The 19,807-nt window shown below is 40.0% G+C and overlaps 2 protein-coding genes and 2 pseudogenes across 3 annotated transcripts; all 4 read left to right on the top strand.

The window, feature by feature from the left end:
• LOC125210268 (putative late blight resistance protein homolog R1A-4) lies at positions 1–1,651 on the top strand (annotated as a pseudogene).
• On the top strand, positions 1,576–2,631 carry LOC148932917 (late blight resistance protein R1-A-like). Its single transcript, XM_089065285.1, has one exon. It carries the CDS (start codon positions 1,576–1,578, stop codon positions 2,629–2,631), a length of 1,056 nt encoding a protein of 351 aa, XP_088921411.1.
• Positions 2,632–14,405: 11,774 nt separating this feature from the next.
• On the top strand, positions 14,406–14,972 carry LOC125200239 (prohibitin-3, mitochondrial-like). The gene has a single exon (XM_048097944.2). It carries the CDS (start codon positions 14,406–14,408, stop codon positions 14,970–14,972), a length of 567 nt encoding a protein of 188 aa, XP_047953901.2.
• Positions 14,973–15,472: 500 nt separating this feature from the next.
• LOC125200231 (putative late blight resistance protein homolog R1B-16) lies at positions 15,473–18,850 on the top strand (annotated as a pseudogene). Its single transcript, XR_016135126.1, has 2 exons — positions 15,473–18,181; positions 18,348–18,850. The product of XR_016135126.1 is annotated as a putative late blight resistance protein homolog R1B-16 (transcript).
• Positions 18,851–19,807: the final 957 nt, after the last annotated feature.

Below are 19,807 nucleotides of genomic sequence, written 5' to 3'. Positions count from 1 at the left end.
CTGACTGTGTTCTACTCTCACGGCTCAAGAGATAACTGTCTTTTTTCTCTCATTTCTGCAAAGATATCAGTATTTTTGCTACAAGAAATCTGAAAGAAAAAAATGGCATACAATCTTCAATCCCTGATCACAATCCTACAACAAATCCTTCATCCTGATCAAACCCACTGGACTTTTGATCACAACAAACCACAGCTCGAATCCCTAATCCAAATAGCTGAATCTCTGATGCAAATTCTTGAAAAGTCTTCACATACCCAAATAGCAAGTTTTGAGAGTCAAATCAGAGATACAGTGTACAAAGCAGAGGATATTATTGAGTCAAAGATGGTTAATCAAATGCTCTCCAACCCAGAAAGCAAGAGCTTGACCTTTTCCACACCATATCTGCAACAAGTCACTCAAGAGCTTGATTCTGTACTGGTTTTGATGGCTGAGAAGATGATGACTTCATCAGATTTGCAGCAAGCAACTCAACAACTTGAATCTATGAAGCTCGTGGCAGTGGAGAAAAAGAGTGCTTCTTCTTCCTCGAGATCTAAGAGTGATTTGGTGGGAGTTGATGCAATTCTGTTAAAGTTGAAGGATCGTCTCACGAATTCGGAGAAGAGGGTGAAGATTGTACCCCTCGTTGGTATGGGTGGTATAGGTAAGTCCACCCTTGCTCGAAAACTTTATGAAGACTCGTGTACTGTTTCTCACTTTGATTATTGTGGGTGGGCTGTGATTTCACAAGTTCCCAATATGCGGGAAATTATGTTAAGTCTTCTTTGCGGCCCGGATGAAAAAGTAAGTGATGAATTGATTGGATGCGGGGAAAATGAGTTGAGAGAAATATTGTATAAGAGATTGTTTGGGCGAACATATATAATTGTGTTGGATGATATATGGAGCACAAAAGTGTGGGATGAGATAAGGATGTATTTCCCAGACAACAGTAATGGGAGTCGGATTGTGATCACCACTAGGGAGTCTGATGTGGCGAAGCATGTTGTAGGCTCAAAGAGTCTGCATCATGTACGGCTGCTGAACAAGTCCGCGAGTCGGGATTTACTTTGCCAGATTGTGTTTGGAGAAGAGGATTGCCCTGACGAACTGCAAGAGGTGGCAGCTAAGATTGGGAGTGATTGCAGTGGGCTTCCTCTTGCCATTCATGTGATTGGAGGGCTCTTGTCAAAACTAGAAAGATCGAGAGATGTCTGGGAGAATGTTTCAACGGATGTAAAAGCTTCAATTGTTGAATCGGATGAGCATTTCTCAAATATACTTTCCTTGAGTTATAATCACTTGCCAATTCATTTGAAACCGTGTTTCTTATACATGGGAGCTTTTCCAGAAGATTATGAAATTAAGGGTTCTAGACTTATGAGTTTGTGGATAGCTGAGGGATTTGTGAAATCCAATGGAGATAAGCGTTTGGAGGAAGAGGCTGAGACTTACTTACAAGCTCTGGTACTTTTGGTTAGACGAAAAAAGTACAATGGGAAACCAGTAAGTTACTATATCCATGATATTTTGAGGGATCTATGTTTAAGGAAGGCTAATGAGGAAAAGTTTTTAAACCTCAAGGATTCCATGCGTCGTGCAAGTGTTCACTCGTCATCTGAGATAGAAGATGTGTGTGCCTCACCACAATTGATGTCACTTGCTCGATCTATCATATGCACTGGGAAGAAGATTGCATCTCCGGTGTTTTCCATGCTAAGATTGGTTAGGGTGCTAGATGTGATGGAAATCGAATACAAAGTGTTCCCTGAAGAAATACTTCAACTTGTCAACCTACGCTACTTAGCTTTCTCATGCCCTTCAGGTTTACCTATTGGAATATCAAAATTGTGGAATCTGCAAACCTTGATTTGTATGCGCGGTATGTATCCTTATTTGCCATCAGAGATATGGGAGATGTCCGAGTTAAGACGCCTCAATTTGGCAACACTCAATGAAATTGGGACGGAATTCAGGTTTAGATTTGTTCATAAGAAGCTGCATAAGATATTCATTGTGAGGATAACTCCTTCAATGATTAGGAATGGTTTCTTTGAGACCATCCCAAATATCATTAGCTTAGGAATCACTTTCAAGAATTCACCGGACAGTGAAGTTGATCTTAGCCATCTTCACAAACTCGAAATTTTAAGATGCTCTACCAACCGTAAAAAAGATCCTTGCCGTTTTCTGCACAAACTCAGATTTCCATGTAATATTAGAAAGTTAGTTCTAATTGGATGTGCAGTAGCTCAGAGTTTCTTGACAACTCTTTGTGCACTACGATATCTGGAAGTGCTCAAAATAAGGTCTTGTATGTTTGAAAGAGACGGAGAGGCAGAGGAAGAAGAGTTGGAGGTGACAGAAGGAGATGAATTCTGCTCATTGCTGTTTCTGCGCCTCGAGTCCTTAAAGATAGGGCGTTGGAAAGCCGACGAGACGAACTTCCCCAAACTCCGGGTGCTTCATGTAATCAGATGTAAGGTGTTAAAGGAAATCCCCCGTGACATTGGAGATATCCCGACCCTCCAAACAATTTTCGTAAGTGAATGTGGCTCTTCCGTCGTGGCCTCAGCGCAAGAAATTGAGAAGGTTCAGCAAGAGGAGTACGGCAACTACGACCTCAAAGTGCTCATACAAGATTAGAAGCCAAAAAGGTACAAATGCTAAACAATAAGCAATTAAAAGAGCATGCTCCATTTGTTCATATACAACACAATCTAGTCCTTAATATTCGTTTTGAACTTAAAATCGTTGGTATACTTTCTTGATTACGACTTGTGGTTATTAAACTGTGTGTCTTCTGTATGGTGAAACGAGTCTGCAGCTTGAATAGTTTCAGCATAACACAAGCACTCGTGTGATAGGGTTTAAGTTCCCTATCAAGAAATTTGTAGAGCACTCGAAGATTGAACGGAAAGAAATCGATAATTCCCTAGTTGAAGTTCTAGGGTTTTGGAACAAGAATGAGAAAAGAATTATTTTATTTCTTAATTCTCAATACTCAAAAGACTAAACATAGTTCTCCTTATATAAGAATTCTACCGAGATGAAAATAGCTAATAAATCAAAGACGAGATATTAAAAGATATGACTAACTAATCAAAGATATGTTTCCATCTAAAATAATATTTATTTGGAGACATAATCTTGATATCTAATTAACTTGGATTCCATGCGTTTGATGTGGGCTTGATCGGTTGAAGAGCATTGGGAGGGCCAAGCCCCTATCAACTCCTCCTCCCAAGAAAACCGCCTTGTCCTCAAGGCGTAGATGACAAAAATGTAGCAGAAGATCAATTTTATAACTCCATATTCTGAAGCTCGAATTTGAAGCAACACACATAGCTTACTACGAGCAGCCACGTTTGCTTCCTCTGCAGCTGATTGCCTAGCATCTGATCTTGCCATCTCTAATGCAATTTGAACAGCTAGCCCTTCCTCTGCACTTGCACTAGCTAGAATAAGTGTTGGATCGGGCTCGACGCTAGGAGTCCCACTTGCATTCTCCTCGAAGCTTGTATTCTTTGTAGTTGGACCTTGAATCATTTGCAGTTTGTGGGGCGAATGTTGGCCAACCACATCAACTATGTTAAAAACAACCTCTTCGAACTTTCTCGAGGTAGCAGCAACACAATGCAATGAAAAAATCCATAAGAAAACAATGAAACCAATGAACAAACCCTTGAATTTGTAGGAACTCTACTGTTGTGTCAACATCAGCAACATAGCGTATTGCAGCCTTATCATCCATAATCGTCTCTGGATAATCATCGACAATGTTCCCCAAAACACCATCACTCAGAGCATAGTGGCGCCCCATCACTTCAGTAAGGATTGCAATGGAGAGATCAGCCAACTCGACTTGGAACGAGTAAGAAAATAGGAAATATGCCCACTCTGATCCATCCTTTGTGATAGCCACCCCTCTCACCAATGCATCAACTTCTTTAAGAGCTAACTTCCTTATAAAACCATGAGAATCAATCCAATAAGAACATGAGTGATTCCTCCTCAAGGTGGAAGTACTCTCAAAATCTCCTGGGTCGAAAACACACACTCCTTTCTTCATGCCAAACTGAAGAAGTTCACGTCCCCATCGTGTTAAAGCAGTAGAGAGAGTCGACGACATCGGCCATGTTGCTCTTGGGTCTCGACCTGGACAAGACAAGGATACTTCGTGACCCAATCTGGACTTGCGTGCATATCCGGTGGAGTTCACAGCTGACTCATGGCTTTTGCGCATGTTTGGAGCAGCGACAACGGCTGAAGTTACTCGCAACAGTGACTGCTTGTTCGTGACAGCAGTGCTGATCCGTGACAGCAGCGAGTCCACGGCAGAAGCATTAGCAGCACGGCTGGAGCAGGTCGGTCTGGCACTTTCAAACCTATAGTAATGTTTGTGCACGCTATACCATCACTTCTTTCCCTTGTATCCTCTAAAGTAATGCACAGCAGTTCAAAATGTTGTTTTCCTAGAGTAGCTGTTGCGTCGTCCTTTCCATAATCATTTTCATGAAACCTCTCGTTACATCTTGCCCCCACAGTAGCGTAATCCATCTCCACCTCAAGATTAAGCGGGATTGACGATGGCTTGACAAGAGGCGTGTCCAGAGCATTGATATCAGCATGTATCAGTACCACAGATGGGCTCATCTCGTGAGGATCGAGGGGAAACCACACAAAATCTGTTCAATGACGCAATAGATGAAAATGAGCCAGGTGTTCGGAAAGGTGGTGGTCTCCAACCCACACGAAAGCTCCTGTCCAAATGTTGTACAACATTATGTCGAGGACTCGAGCTGGCCTCCAAGGATACACTGCTTTTATCACCTAGATCCGACGAAACTCCCTTGTTCACTACGTCTTCTTCCACTGGATATGTTGAGCCGTCTCTTGGCAGAATGGGCTCAGTAAGAGCCTGAACTTGCGCAGCTTGCTCCACGTCATGCCTGATGCCATGGATATCGTCGCCAACGCTCATTTCACTAGCCATATGCAGATCACTACAAGTTTGGACAAAGAGATCGTCATCTGGGTTGTGCTCCTTAACAGCCATAATTGTTTGCTTGACTTCCTCTATTCGTGGAAGTGGCTCCTTGACGACCATAATTGGCTCCTGGTTCGCAATAGGGTACGCCGTTGGGCGTATAGGTTGTCGCTGGTCTCGGCTGGTCTCTCCAGTCCATCGAAACGGCCCAAATGAGGCAGGCGCCGCATAGGGCTTATAGAATTCGAGATCAAACCATTGTTTTACAACCAATAAGAAATCATCCCAACCCTTACCTTTGTTAGTTTCCATCCAATATTCCTCCAATCTAATGCTGGGTGATCGAACAAATATTGTGTAAGATAAAGACGATCATCTAGCGGTGTGTGGTGGTGATTATAGTAATTCTGGATCTTACGGATCCAATCTGGGGCATTCTCTCCGTCGAAACGTGGTGGCTCGCGGCGGAGGCGTGGTACGGCCCAGGGTTTGATACCCAGCGGTGGGTTTGTGATCGACGGCGGAAGAGACCAGTCCCACTGTGGTGGCATGACGGGTTGTTGGTCCGGCGGCTCCTTCGGTCTCTCATGCAGAAGTGAGCACTCGGCAAGGCTGCCCGGGCCTCTGCGATCTGCGTTTGCTGCTCGAAATTCTCCACCAAAGCCTGATTTTGAGCTTTGATCATTCGGTTTAATTCCAAGAGCATATCATCGATGGTTGGGTGGTGTTGTTGTGATTCCTTATGAATAGACATGATATTTTGAGAAGATAGGTTTATGCGTGTGAATGAAGGTGTTCAAGCAACAAAAGCTAAGGGTTTCAATAGTGGACGTGAATTTGAGAGAAATTGATTATGGTGGGAGAAGAGTAATCAATGGAAGCACCAATTGATAGGGTTTAAGTTCCCTATCGAGAGATTTGTAGAGCACTCGAAGATTGAATGGAAAGAAATCGATAATTCCCTAGTTGAAGTTCTAGGGTTTTGGAACAAGAACGAGAAAAGAAGTATTTTATTTCTTAATTCTCAATACTCAAAAGACTAAACATAGTTCCCCTTATATAAGAATTCTACCGAGATGAAAATAGCTAATAAATCAAAGACGAGATATTAAAAGATATGACTAACTAATCAAAGATATGTTTCCATCTAAAATAATATTTATTTGGAGACATAATCTTGATATCTAATTAACTTGGATTCCATGCGTTTGATGTGGGCTTGATCGGTTGAAGAGCATTGGGAGGGCCAAGCCCCTATCATCGTGGCTCGAGCTAAACATATGTAGTGTAATAAAAGGTAATAAATGTTTATGTCTGTTAGATTTGGGTTTGGTATTGTCTAGCTATATAGTTTGTCCCCTTCATTTGATAGCAAACTGCTCGTCTTTTTCAGCTGATGCTGCTCTTACAACGCTTGCAATATGCTGCTAAACGTCTCGTGATTGTAATGTGATTGTACAAATGTATGCCTTCTTCCCAACTATTGCTCTGTTTTCTTCAAATATATGCTAAGTGATTCGAATCTCCAATTTATTGATTGAAACTGTCGTGTTGACATGTTGCTGATACTGCTTGAGCATGATCGCTAATATTATTAACTATGGTCGAATTCAGCTTTTCCCTGAACTTAAAACGTGATACCCTGTGTTTAAGAATTCTCACAATTGATAACTCTTTTGATTTCAAATCATATGAGGCCTGTCAAATAGTATAGCTACTAATTGTACGATAAAGACAATGATGTTATTTCGAATAGTTGCAAAGGACGACGTTTCACGCAAACCTCAACCCAAACGATCTTTTTTTAATTCTTTGATGAAATCTCTTTTTGTTTATAGACAAAAATTTTGGTTCAGGTGTTAAGTACCCGTGTTAGTTAGTCATATAGTCCTTGACTTTTTAGAGAGGGTATAAGGGCAAATTGATAGGATATATATAAAATTTAGTCAATTTTTGGTCTATTATAATTTTAAAAATCAGTTGGAATACAATTTTGATTTGTTCGTAACTATCTAATGGCGTAAAAAAACCAGTCGCCTATGTTAACAAACTCGAAAATGATAAGATGTCAATCTAAGTTGAATGAAGATGGTAGTATTAGAAATTTAAATATAGTTGACTGTGTACTATTTCGGAGTTTCTTGACAACACTATGTGCACTACCGAATCCGGAAGTGATCAAAATAAGGTAACGGAGACGCAGAGAAAGAAGAGTGGGAGGCGAGAGGAGATGAATTCCGCTCGTTGCAGTTTCTTTGGAAACATAGAGGCAAATTGCTTTTTTGTTATCTTGTGTTTGTGATAAACATAGAGGCAAATTGTTGGAAAAAATTTAGAGTTTTTATTCAACTTTTTTATTTGTCTTTGCAATCATCTTAAAATTGACTACTTGTCTTAAAATAACATTGCTCATCTGATAATACTATTGGCTTGACGTGCTCAATGCATTATTTTAATACAACATGCAAATTATTGTGTCGAGAGATGCAGAGCATATTGATATACCCAATAGTCAGCAGATTAGTTTGTGAAACATTCATTGTCTTTTTTGTTCTCAACTTCTCTTTCTCATTTCTGCAACAAATCTGAAACAAAAAAAATGGCATACAATCTCCAATCCCTCATCACCATCCTGCAACATATCCTCGATCCCGAGCAAACCCACTGGACTTTCTTGACAACTCTATGTGGACTACTGAATCTGGAAGTGCTCAAAATAGGGGATTGTGTGTTTGAAACGGACAGAGAGGCAGAGGAAGAAGAGTGGGAGGCGGAAGAAGGAGATGAATTCGGCTCATTGCAGTTTCTGCACCTCGAGTCCTTAAATATAGTGCGTTGGAGAGCCAATGAGACTGTAGGGTGGCTATGCCTTAAATGCTTAGCCTTACCTTTTTGACTTAGGCATAGCAACTTTGTCTTCTGAAGATTATGGCTCCTTATTTCTTGCTGAAATGCAAGTCATATATGTGGAGATTTGTGAGTGTGTACGTGATATTTGGGAGCACACATTGTGGACTTTCTCTCCATCCATTTTGCCTATAAAAGGAGCATGGGAGAATGCCTTTGGGGCAACCACTACTACTTCAGAACAAAGCTTCAAAGCTTCTGCCTTCTTTTTTCTCTTTTGTAGCTTAGGCTTTCTAATTCCATTATCCTAAAATATTGGTGTTAGCCTTTTTTGTAATCATCCCCACATTACTAGTGAAATTTCTCCTCCGGCCGTGGACGTAGGTCGCATTGACCGAACCACGTAAATTCCTGTGTCCATTGTCCAATTTATCTTTCTGTCTTTTGTCTTTGTTATCACTATTTTGGGTTATTAGATTGAACCGGAACTCGATTCTTAACAAACTGGTATCAGAACCGGTTTTCCGGTTCTGAAATAATCTTTAGCCATGACGATAACAAAGACGTCAATTGAAAAGTTTGACAGAAATGTTAACTTTTCAATGTGGCGACTCAAGATGGAGGCCATCCTCATTCAGGACGGTTGTGAGCTGGCACTCCAGGGAGTGGAGGAGAAGCCATCAGAGATGACGCTGCAGGAGTTTGCAGAGTTGGACAAGCGGGCCAGATCAGGAATCATATTAAATCTCGCATATGAGGTTTTGGCGGAAGTTGCTGCAGAGACGACAGCAAAAGGAATGTGGGATTCATTGAAAGCGATTTACATGAAGAAGACCATGGAAAATCGACTTTATCTGAAACAGAAGCTATATAGCTTGAGAATGACAGAAGGTACATCTATAATCTCTCATCTAGATAGATTTGACTCAGTCATTATTGATTTGGAGAATGTAGATGTTAAGGTTAGTGAAGAAGACCAGGCCATACTATTATTGTGTTCCCTTCCCCCATCTTTAAAACATTTTCGGGATACTATGATTTATGGGAAAGATACCATCTCATATAGTAGTGTCAAATCTGCTTTAAAGTCAAAAGAGCAGATAGATAGGGACATCACAGGGGAATCTAGTAGTGGTCAGGCAGAGGGTTTATTTGTGCGGGGTAGATCAGAGAGTAAAGATTTTGAAAATAGATCTAAAGGAAAGTCAAAATCGAAGCATGCAAATAAAAAATGTAATTACTGCAAGAAGAGAGGGCACATCAAGGCTGACTGTTTTAAATTAAAAAATAAGGAGAAAAATAACAATAGCCAGAACAATAACACTGCCGAAGCTAGTGTAGCTGCAGATGAAAGTGATGGAACTGTCTTTATTGCCTCGGCAAATGTTGTGAGGTCTAGTGATGAGTGGATCTTAGATTCGGGCTGTTCTTACCACATTTGTCCTAACCGAGATTGTTTTTCTACTTATGAATCTTATGATGGTGGATATGTTTTGATGGGAAATAACGCCCCCTGTAAGGTTGTTGGTAAAGGTGCAGTTCAAATCAAGATGTTTGACGGTATTATCCGAACACTCACTAATGTTAGACATGTTCCGGTCTCTTTAGGTACCCTTGATGCACAAGGGTGCAGGTTCTCGGCTGAAGGTGGAGTTTTAAAGATAACCAAAGGTGCTCTTGTTGTGATGAAAGCTTGCAGGTCTGGAAACTTGTATGTTTTGCAGGGATCTACTGTTACAGGTGTTGTTGCAGTCTCTTCTACTCCAAAAGCTGATACCACAAGATTGTGGCACATGCGGCTTGGGCACATAGGCGAGAAAGGCTTAACCTTGTTAAGTAAGCGAGGCCTCCTTTGTGGTCAAAGTACAGGTAAGATGGAATTTTGTGAGCACTGTGTGTTTGGGAAACAAAAGAGAGTTAGCTTCCAAACACCAGCTGTTCATAAAACAAAAGGTACTTTGGATTACATTCATTCTGATTTGTGGGGTCCTTCTCGCATACCCTCTAAAGGTGGTGCCCGATATATGTTAACTTTCATTGATGATTATTCGAGGAAAGTTTGGGTCTATTTTCTTAAACAGAAAAGTGATGTTTTCCTAACATTTAAACAGTGGAAAATATTGATTGAAAAGCAAACAGGAAAACACATCAAGCGGTTACGGACTGATAATGGCTTGGAATTTTGTGGAAGCGAGTTCAACGATTTTTGCAAGAATGAAGGAATCGCTCGACACCGCACGGTCAGGATGACACCTCAACAAAATGGTGTGGCCGAGCGCATGAATCGGACTCTTCTAGAGAGAGCTAGATGTATGATCTCTAATGCCGGGTTGACTTTAGATTTTTGGGCAGAAGCCATCGCTACTGCATGCTACATTGTCAACCGCGCTCCTTGTGCTCCTCTTGATTTCAAGACTCCAGAGGAAATTTGGTCAGGTAATCCTGCTGATTACTCTAATTTGAGAATTTTTGGGTGTCCTGCTTATATGCATGTAAACGAGGGAAAGTTAGAGCCTAGAGCTAAGAAATGTATTTTTTCCTTGGATATGCTTCAGGGGTGAAAGGATATAGATTATATTGTCCTGATCCCAATTCACCCAAATTTGTAATTAGTAGAGATGTAACATTTGACGAAACCTCCATGTTGTATTCTAGAAATGAGTCTTGTAATCCTTATAATTTAGAAAAGGGGGGTAGTGAACAAAGTAATGTGGAGTTAGAGATAGATACTTCAGATTCTTCTCAAAATTCTTCTACTAGAGGGACGGGTCGAGAAAATGAAATAGATCCAGCTCTCTTTGAAGATGAACGTGAGGAACAAGAATATTCCATAGCTAGAGACCGACCAAGAAGAGAGATTCGACTACCACAAAGGTACGTTGATGTAGCTTCATACGCTTTAACAGTGGCACAAGAAACAGGTGGAGATGGTGAACCTTCCACTTATCTGGAAGCGATCCAAAGTGCACACTCAGACAAATGGGTGGTAGCTATGAATGAAGAAATGGAATCTCTGCACAAAAATGGTACATGGACTCTTGTGCAGCCGCCGAAGGGTAAGAAAATAGTTGGATGCAAATGGGTCTTCAAGAAGAAGGAAGTTGCTTCAGGTGTTGAGGATGCAAGGTATAAAGCACGATTGGTTGCAAAGGGCTTCAGTCAGGTACAAGGTGTAGATTTTAATGATGTTTTCTCACCTGTTGTTAAACATAGCTCTATTCGTGTACTACTTGCATTGGTGACCATGTATGATTTAGAGCTAGAACAGCTTGACGTCAAGACGGCGTTCTTACATGGTGAATTAGATGAGAAAATCTATATGAAGCAACCCGAAGGTTTTGAAGTTGAAGGAAAGGAAGATCAGGTATGTTTGCTAAAGAAATCCTTATATGGATTAAAGCAATCTCCAAGACAATGGTATAAAAGGTTCGATTCTTTTATGTTGGGTCATGGTTTCTCCAGGAGCAAGTATGATAGTTGTGTTTACTTCCGGAAGTTGAATGATGGCTCATTCACTTATTTATTGTTATATGTTGATGACATGCTCATTGCAGCTAAGAATCTTGCAGAAATTCATCAATTGAAGGCCTTGTTAAGTGGTGAATTTGAGATGAAAGATTTGGGAGCAGCTAAAAAGATTCTTGGTATGGAGATTAGACGTGACAGAGGAGTTGGTAAGTTATTCCTGACCCAGGAGAATTACCTTAAGAAAGTTTTGGAGAGATTTGGCATGCACGATGCCAAATCAGTAAGTACTCCTCTTGCTAGCCATTTCAGGCTATCTGCTGCTCAGTCACCAACATCGAAAGAAGAAGAGAATTATATGGCACGAGTTCCCTACTCTAGGGCTGTTGGCAGTATTATGTATGCAATGGTTTGTACTCGTCCTGATATTTCACAAGCTGTTAGTGTTGTAAGCAGGTATATGGCTAACCCAGGAAAAGAACATTGGCAAGCGGTGAAGTGGATTCTCAGATACTTGAAGGGTACTCTTAACACTTGTTTAGAGTTTGGTAGAAATGATAATACATTGGTTGGTTTTGTAGATTCAGACTACGCCGGTGATCTCGATAAACGCAGGTCTCTTACAGGTTATGTATTTTGTATTGGAGGTTGTGCAATTAGCTGGAAAGCTACTTTACAACATGTGGTGGCATTGTCTACCACCGAAGCAGAATATATGGCGGTTACTGAGGCAATCAAAGAAACATTATGGTTGAGAGGTTTATTCGGTGAATTAACTCTACAACAAGGCGTTACTACCATTTTTTGTGATAGTCAAAGTGCAATTCATTTGACTAAAGATCAGATGTATCATGAGAGGACTAAGCATATTGACGTTAAGTATCACTTTATTCGTGATGTCATTGCAGATAAGAAAGTCCTTGTTCAAAAGATCAACACCAAGGACAATCCTGCTGATATGTTTACGAAGGCCCTTCCGGTGTACAAGTTCAAGCAATGCTTGGACTTGATCGGTCTTTCAGAAGTGATGAATTAGCCCGTTGGGGCTTTGCCGGAGGTGATAAAAATTCACTAGTATTTTGCATTTAAGTCAAGGTGGAGATTTGTAGGGTGGCTATGCCTTAAATGCTTAGCCTTACCTTTTTGACTTAGGCATAGCAACTTTGTCTTCTGAAGATTATGGCTCCTTATTTCTTGCTGAAATGCAAGTCATATATGTGGAGATTTGTGAGTGTGTACGTGATATTTGGGAGCACACATTGTGGACTTTCTCTCCATCCATTTTGCCTATAAAAGGAGCATGTGAGAATGCCTTTGGGGCAACCACTACTACTTCAGAACAAAGCTTCAAAGCTTCTGCCTTCTTTTTTCTCTTTTGTAGCTTAGGCTTTCTAATTCCATTATCCTAAAATATTGGTGTTAGCCTTTTTTGTAATCATCCCCACATTACTAGTGAAATTTCTCCTCCGGCCGTGGACGTAGGTCGCATTGACCGAACCACGTAAATTCTTGTGTCCATTGTCCAATTTATCTTTCTGTCTTTTGTCTTTGTTATCACTATTTTGGGTTATTAGATTGAACCGGAACTCCGATTCTTAACAGAGACCAACTTCCCTAAACTCCGGGTGCTGCATGTAAGCAGATGCAGTGAGCTAGAGGAAATTCCCTGTGATATTGGAGATATCCCAACTCTCCAAACCATTTCCGTACGTGAATGTAGGGCTTCTGTAGTTTCCTCAGCACAACAAATTCAGAAGGTGCAGCAAGATGAGTACGACAACTACGACCTCAAAGTGATCATATAAGATTAGAAGCCAAAAGGTAAAAACGCTAAACTCCAAGCAATCAAAAGAATTCTCCAATCTATTCATATACACAATCTACCTCATAATATTCTTTTTGCACTTACATCATTGCTATAATTTCTTGATCCCGACTTATGGTTATTAAACTGTATTGTGTATCGTTTTCTGCAACTCGGATAGTTTCAGCAACTCGGAAGCTGAACATATATGCACTGGAATAGAAGGTATGCATATTCATGTTTGTAAGATTTAGATTTGGTATTGTAGTATCGTAGTGTAGTCTTTTCTCTTAATTTGGTAGCAAATAGTTTGTATTTTTCAGCTGCTGCTGCTCTTACGTCGCTTGCAATATGCTCATAAACATCTCGTGATTCTATTTTTATTAGATGTGGTTTCTGCTTGCTTCTCCTGTACTGGGATTGATTTGTATTACTACTTTTTTTCCTTTTGCAAAACATAGATGCAAATATAGTAGGAAGTTGCTTCTTTTGGTATTTTGTGTTAGTAATTTTTCGATGACAAAAAAGCGTTTGATTTTAGCTTCACCATGACACCAAATTACGTCGCTTTCAATTGTGAAAAATCCAACCACCTATGTTAATATAATGTTAATGTTTTACAACCAAACGATATCATTTCATTTATAAACAAACAACATTGGATTACAATTTCATTAAAAAATTTGTCATAAAATATTTGCAACCAAATTCATAATTTTTTCCAATTAAGTTTTAAGTTATGCAATGCTAGAATTCGATCAAATTTCACAATTTTTCCACTTAACCTTGCATTATTATCTTTGGGATGTGGATATCATTTACTTGCACGTGGCTTGTATTGTAGGCTTGAGTTCCATTCTTTAGTTTCTTAATTCAACGAATGTACTCCTATCAGTTTTGGATTTGCAGTTCGTGACAAGTTGTAAGAATGTTTCGGGTACATATGAGCTATAATAATTTGCTACTTACCTTTCCTTTTAATAAGTGGCGAATCCAGCATTTCAAAACAGAGAGGATGGAATAAAATGTTTTTAAAATGCAAACAACTTCAACATTTTCATCTCTCTTACACTACTCTTTATTCATTAACAAAAAAAAAATACTACATGAAATCTCAAAATTCAAGTATTTCATATTTATTAGATTTCTCTATGAACAACAAGGCTCACAATTGGATTCCATACACTTTTATGAAGGGCAAAAGTATTGTTACCTGTTTTATTGTAATATTTCGTTGAATTTTGACTTGTGTAATAGAACATATTTGGCTGAAACATTATTTCCTCGTATATATTAGGCACACAGGATTTGCAGATGGTCAATCTGACACTGCGTGTGCTATCTCTCCCTGAGGTGAATCGTCTTCCCGTTATTTTCCAAACCATAGGGCTTGAGTATGATGAGGAAGTCCTGCCATCTATTGGTAATGAGGTTCTGAAGGCTGTGGTTGCTCAATTCAACACTGATCAATTGCTCACTGAACGACCCCATGTATCTGCTCTCGTGAGAGAGAGTTTGATCAGAAGGGCCAAGGATTTCAACATTGTTTTGGATGACGTTGCCATCACACACTTGTCGTATGGTGCGGAATTCTCAAAGGCTGTAGAGCAGAAGCAAGTGGCCCAACAAGAGGCGGAGAGGTCTAAGTTTGTCGTCATGAAGGCAGATCAGGAGAGGAGTGCTGCTATTATTCGGGCTGAGGGTGAAAGTGAGTCTGCTAAGCTGATTTCCGATGCAACTGCAGCTGCAGGGATGGGCTTGATCGAGCTGAGGAAGATTGAGGCAGCAAAAGAAAATGCAGCGTCCATGGCCAGGATTGGGAATGTGGTTTATCTTCCTAGCAGCAACAACATGCTTCTCGGGGTTAATCCTGCACGTTAGTTATCAGGTAGCATTCATTATTCGTTTTATTAGTTTTGTAGTGAGTGTATTAATGCTATGTCTGTAACAAATTCTTTTATGTATGCCATTAGATGTGATAAATGCATCTATTGTTATTCGTTCAACTTTGCTAGTCTGTAATTCAACTTGATGGGCTTCGTCTTCTTAGGATCTATGCTTGGTAGTTCTTAGATGAGTCGTTATCATATGATGTTTCAAGTTTCAACTCATGCTCTGAGGTTGTTGTCTTCGTAGATATGTGATAGTATCAATGAAGCCATTCCTGTTGAACTTCACTAGCGTTGAGCCGATGAGACGTGCATAATCTTTTAGTTTATGTGGAAAATTGGAAATTCATTATAGTTGAGATGTAGATATCATTCACTTGTATGCGGCTTATATTGTTAAGCCATGTTTCCCTTTGCTGTTTATTATGCATTACTGGCTATCTACAACGTCTTTTCTGATCGACCATTCCCATTTCCTCTTTGTTGCAGGGTGTTGAAGATTGTCAGCTCGTGTTCCATTCTTTGGTTTCTTCAGGGGATTACAGCTTTAGGTTGTGATAATTGTGTTATACTCTCACTGCTGCAAAGGATATCTATCATTGCTGCAAGATATCTGCCTTTTCTTTGGCTTCATCCCTGCAACTGCAAGAGATTTTGATAAAAATGGCATACAATCTTCAATCTCTCATCACCATCCTACAACAAATCCTTCATCCTGAGCAAACCCACTGGACTTTTGATCACCACAAACCACAGCTTGAATCACTACTCGAAAAAGCAGAATCTCTGATACAGATTCTTGAAAACTCTTCACCCTCCCAAATAGCAAGTTTGGAGAGCCAAATCAGAGATACAGTGTATAAAGCAGAGGATATTATTGAATCACAGATGGTTCATCAAATGCTCTCCAACCCAGACAGCAACAGCTTGACCTTTTCCACACCAGATCTGCAGCAAGTAACTCAAGAGCTTGATTCTGCAGAGGTTTTCATGGAGGAAAAGAGGCTGACTTCATCAGATTTGCAGCAAGCAACTCAAGAACTAGAAACTAGGAAGCTCGTGGAAGAATTGGAGGAAAAGAGTGCCTCTTCCTCGAGATCTAAGATTAATTTGGTGGAAGTTTATGCAGATCTGTTGGAGTTGAAGGATCGTCTCACAAATATGGAGAAGAAGGTGAAGATCATACCCCTCGTTTGTATGGGTGGTATAGGTAAGTCCACCCTTGCTCGAAAACTTTATGACGATGCATATATTGTTTCTCACTTCAAATATCGTGGGTGGGCTGCTATTTTGCAAGTTCCAAATGTGCGGGAAATTATGTTGAGTCTTCTTCGTGGCCCGAATGAAAAGGTCAGCAATGAACTGATTGGATGCGAAGAGAATGAGTTGAAAGAAATATTGTATAAGAGGTTGTTTGGTCGAAGATACGTAATTGTGCTGGATGATATATGAAGCACGGGAGCCTGGGATGAGATAAGGATGTATTTCCCAGACAATAATAATGGGAGTAGGATTGTGATCACTAGTAGGGATTCAGAAGTGGCGGAACATGTTGCAGGCTCGAAGAGTCTGCATCACATGCAGTTGCTAAACAAGTTTGCAAGTCAGGATTTACTTTGCAAGATTGTGTTTGGGGAACACGATTGCCCTAACGAATTACAAGAGGTGGCAGCTAAGATTGGGAGTGATTGCAGTGGGCTTCCTCTTGCCATTCATGTGATTGGAGGGCTCTTGTCAAAGGTTGAAAGGTCAAGAGATGTTTGAGATAATCTTTCAACGCAAGTAAAAGCTTCAATTGTTGGATCGGGCGAGCATTTCTCCAATATACTTTCCTTGAGTTATAACCACTTACCGATTCACTTGAAACCATGTTTCTTGTATATGGGAGCTTTCCCTGAAGATTATGAGATTAAGGGATCTAGACTTAAGAGTTTGTGGATAGCCGAGGGATTTGTGAAATCCAAGAGAGATAAGAGTTTGGAGGAAGAGGCCGAGGATTACTTAAAAGCTCTAGTGGAGAGGAATCTACTTTTGGTTAGAGATAAAAAAATCCAATGGGAAACCAATGAGTTACTCAATACATGATCTGTTGAGGGATTTGTGCATAAGGAAGGCTAACAAGGAGAAGTTTATAAACGTTAAGAATTGCATGCGCCGTGTAAGTGTTCAGTCATCATATGAAATGGAAGATGTGCATGCTTCACCCCAATTGATGACACTTGCTCGATCTTTTATATGCACTGACGAGGAGATTATATCTCCTATCTTTTCCATATTAAGATCGGTTAGGGTGCTAGATGTAATGGAAATGGTATTCGAGAAATATTACAACTTGTGAACTTATGTTACTTAGCCTTCTCCTGCACTTCGTGTGTACCTATTGGAATATCAAATTTGTGGAATCTGCAAACCTTGATTTGTGGAGAAACGACGGAGCTTGATTTGCCATCTGAAGGGAGATGTCTGAGTAAAGACATCTCAGGTTGCTCACAGCAATTGAAACTGAGGAAGGATACAAGATAAGATTTGTTCTTGAGAAGCTGCAGACGATTTACTATGTTCAGATAACTCCTTCACTAATTAGCAGTGGTTTCTTTGAGATAATCCCAAATGTCATAAAGGTAGGAATCTATTACATCGACACACCCGACATTGATTTTGATCTTAGCCATCTTCACAAACTCAAAAATTTAGCATGTGAATCTGAGTTGAATGAAAATGGTAGTCATTTTCTGAACAAACTCAGATTTCCACATAGTAGTAGAAAGTTAACAATAACAGCATGTGTACTATCTCGGAGTTTCTTGACAACTCTATGTGGACTACCTAATCTGGAAGTGCTCAACATAAACAGCGGTGTATTTGAAAGAGACGGAGAGGCAGAGGAAGAAGAGTGGGAGGCGGTAGAAGGAGATAAAATCCGCTCGCTGCAGTTTCTGGGCCTCTATTCCTCAAATATAGTGCGATGGAGAGCCAACGGGACCAACTTCCCTAAACTCCGGGAGCTGTATGTAAACAGATGCAATGAGCTAGAGGAAATCCCCAGTGACATTGGAGATATCCCAACTCTCGGAAGAAATTTACATAGATGAATGTGGCGCTTCTGTCATGGCCTCAGCACTACAAATTCAGAAGGTGCAGCAAGAGGAGTACGAAAACTACAACCTCAAAGTGGTTGTACTATGATTAGAAAGCCAAAAGGTAAAAATGCTAAGCTCCAAGTAATCAAAAGAATGCTCCATCTGTTCATATACACAATATATCTTCCTCTTAATATTCTTTTGCACTCGCATCATTTCTATAATTTCTTGATCCCGACTTCTGCTTATTAAACTGTATTGTGTATCGTCTTCTGCAACTCGGATAGTTTCAGCAACGCGCAAGAATCACTCATTACTCGAGCTGAACATATGATTAGAAGACACATTTTAGGTCATATAACTTGAGCATTGTTTTGGATGCGGAATTCTCAAATGCTTGTGGAGCAGAAGCAGTTGGCTCAACAAGAGGCGGAGAGGTCTAAGTTTGTGGTCATGATGGCAGAGCTGAGGGTGAAAGTGAGTCTGCTAAGCTGATTTTTGATGCAAGTGCCGCTGCAGGGATGGGTTTGATCGAGCTGAGGCAGCAAAGAGAATGCAGCATTAATGGCCAGGAATTGGAATGTGGTTTATCTGCCCTGCACGTTAGTAACGAGGTAGCATTCATTACTCGTTTTATTGATTTGCTTGTATAAATGCATTGAAGTTATTTGTTCAACTTATTGAGTCGGTATTGCAACTTGATAGGCTTCGTCTTCTTAGACGAGTCGTTATCATATAGACATGTATATTCTTTTAGTTTATGTGGAAATTCATTATCTTTGGATTTGCAGTTCGTGACGAATGTTTTGGGTACGGATGAGCTATAATAATTTCAAACCCATCCTTGCTTTCTGCTTTTTTCTGTACTTTGTATTCTTACCTTTCCTTTTAATGGAGTTGTTTTGCCTATTTCAAAATATAGTCGCAAATTTAGTAGACGGTTGGATTTTGCTATGCCAAAAGCGTTTTAGTTTAAATGCATGTTTCATCAGGGTGAGCATCTAGTTTTCTGTTTTATTTTTGAATAAATAGAATTGGACTGAAAAATCAAAATTTTGTGAAAAAGAAAACCGAAAAATCAAAATATGAATTACTATAAAAATTAATCAAATTGAAAAATTAATAAAACATACACCCTCTGTCCCATTAAAAATGCAACGTTTTCCTTTTTTTATTGTCCCATTAAAAATGAAACGTTTCCTAAAATGGAAACAACTCTATCTCTACTTTTTCATCTCTCTTACTTTACTCTCTTTTCATTTACTCACAAAACAACACTACATAAAATCTCGTGCCGATTCCCAGATGTTGCATTTTAAGTGGGACGGAGGGAGTATTAAAAAATAAAAAATAGGGGAACGGAGAGGCAGAGAAAGAAGAGTGGGAGGCGAGAGAAGGAGATGAGTTCAGCTCATTGCAGTTTCTACGCCTCTATTCCTTAAATATAGTGCGCTGGAGAGCCAACGAGACCTACCGTCTAAGTTTGTGGTCATGAAAGCAGAGCAAGAGAGGAGGGCTGCTATCATTCGGCCCGAGGGTGAAAGTGAGTCTGCACATCTCTTCTCCCTTTGTTTTACTTTACTTGATGCAAAACGTAGATGAAAATTTTATAGGCAAACTGTTGGAAAATTTTTTAGAGTTTTTATTCAAATTTTTATCTGTCTTTGCAATCATCTAATAACAAAAAAATTGACCACTTGTCTTAAAATATCATTGCTCTGATAATACTATTGGCTTGACGTGCTCA

This window comes from Salvia hispanica, chromosome 2, assembly GCF_029641045.1.
Source record: "Salvia hispanica isolate PSC_SH4W2 chromosome 2, Shi_PSC_v1, whole genome shotgun sequence".
NCBI classification, from domain to species: domain Eukaryota; kingdom Viridiplantae; phylum Streptophyta; class Magnoliopsida; order Lamiales; family Lamiaceae; genus Salvia; species Salvia hispanica.
Note: the sequence above shows the minus strand (reverse complement) of the source record. Positions and strands in the feature narration are given on the sequence as shown.

Coding starts and splice junctions, on each gene's coding strand:
- LOC148932917 (XM_089065285.1), top strand. CDS start 1,576: ATGCGTCGTGCAAGTGTTCACTCGTCATCTGAGATAGAAGATGTGTGT.
- LOC125200239 (XM_048097944.2), top strand. CDS start 14,406: ATGGTCAATCTGACACTGCGTGTGCTATCTCTCCCTGAGGTGAATCGT.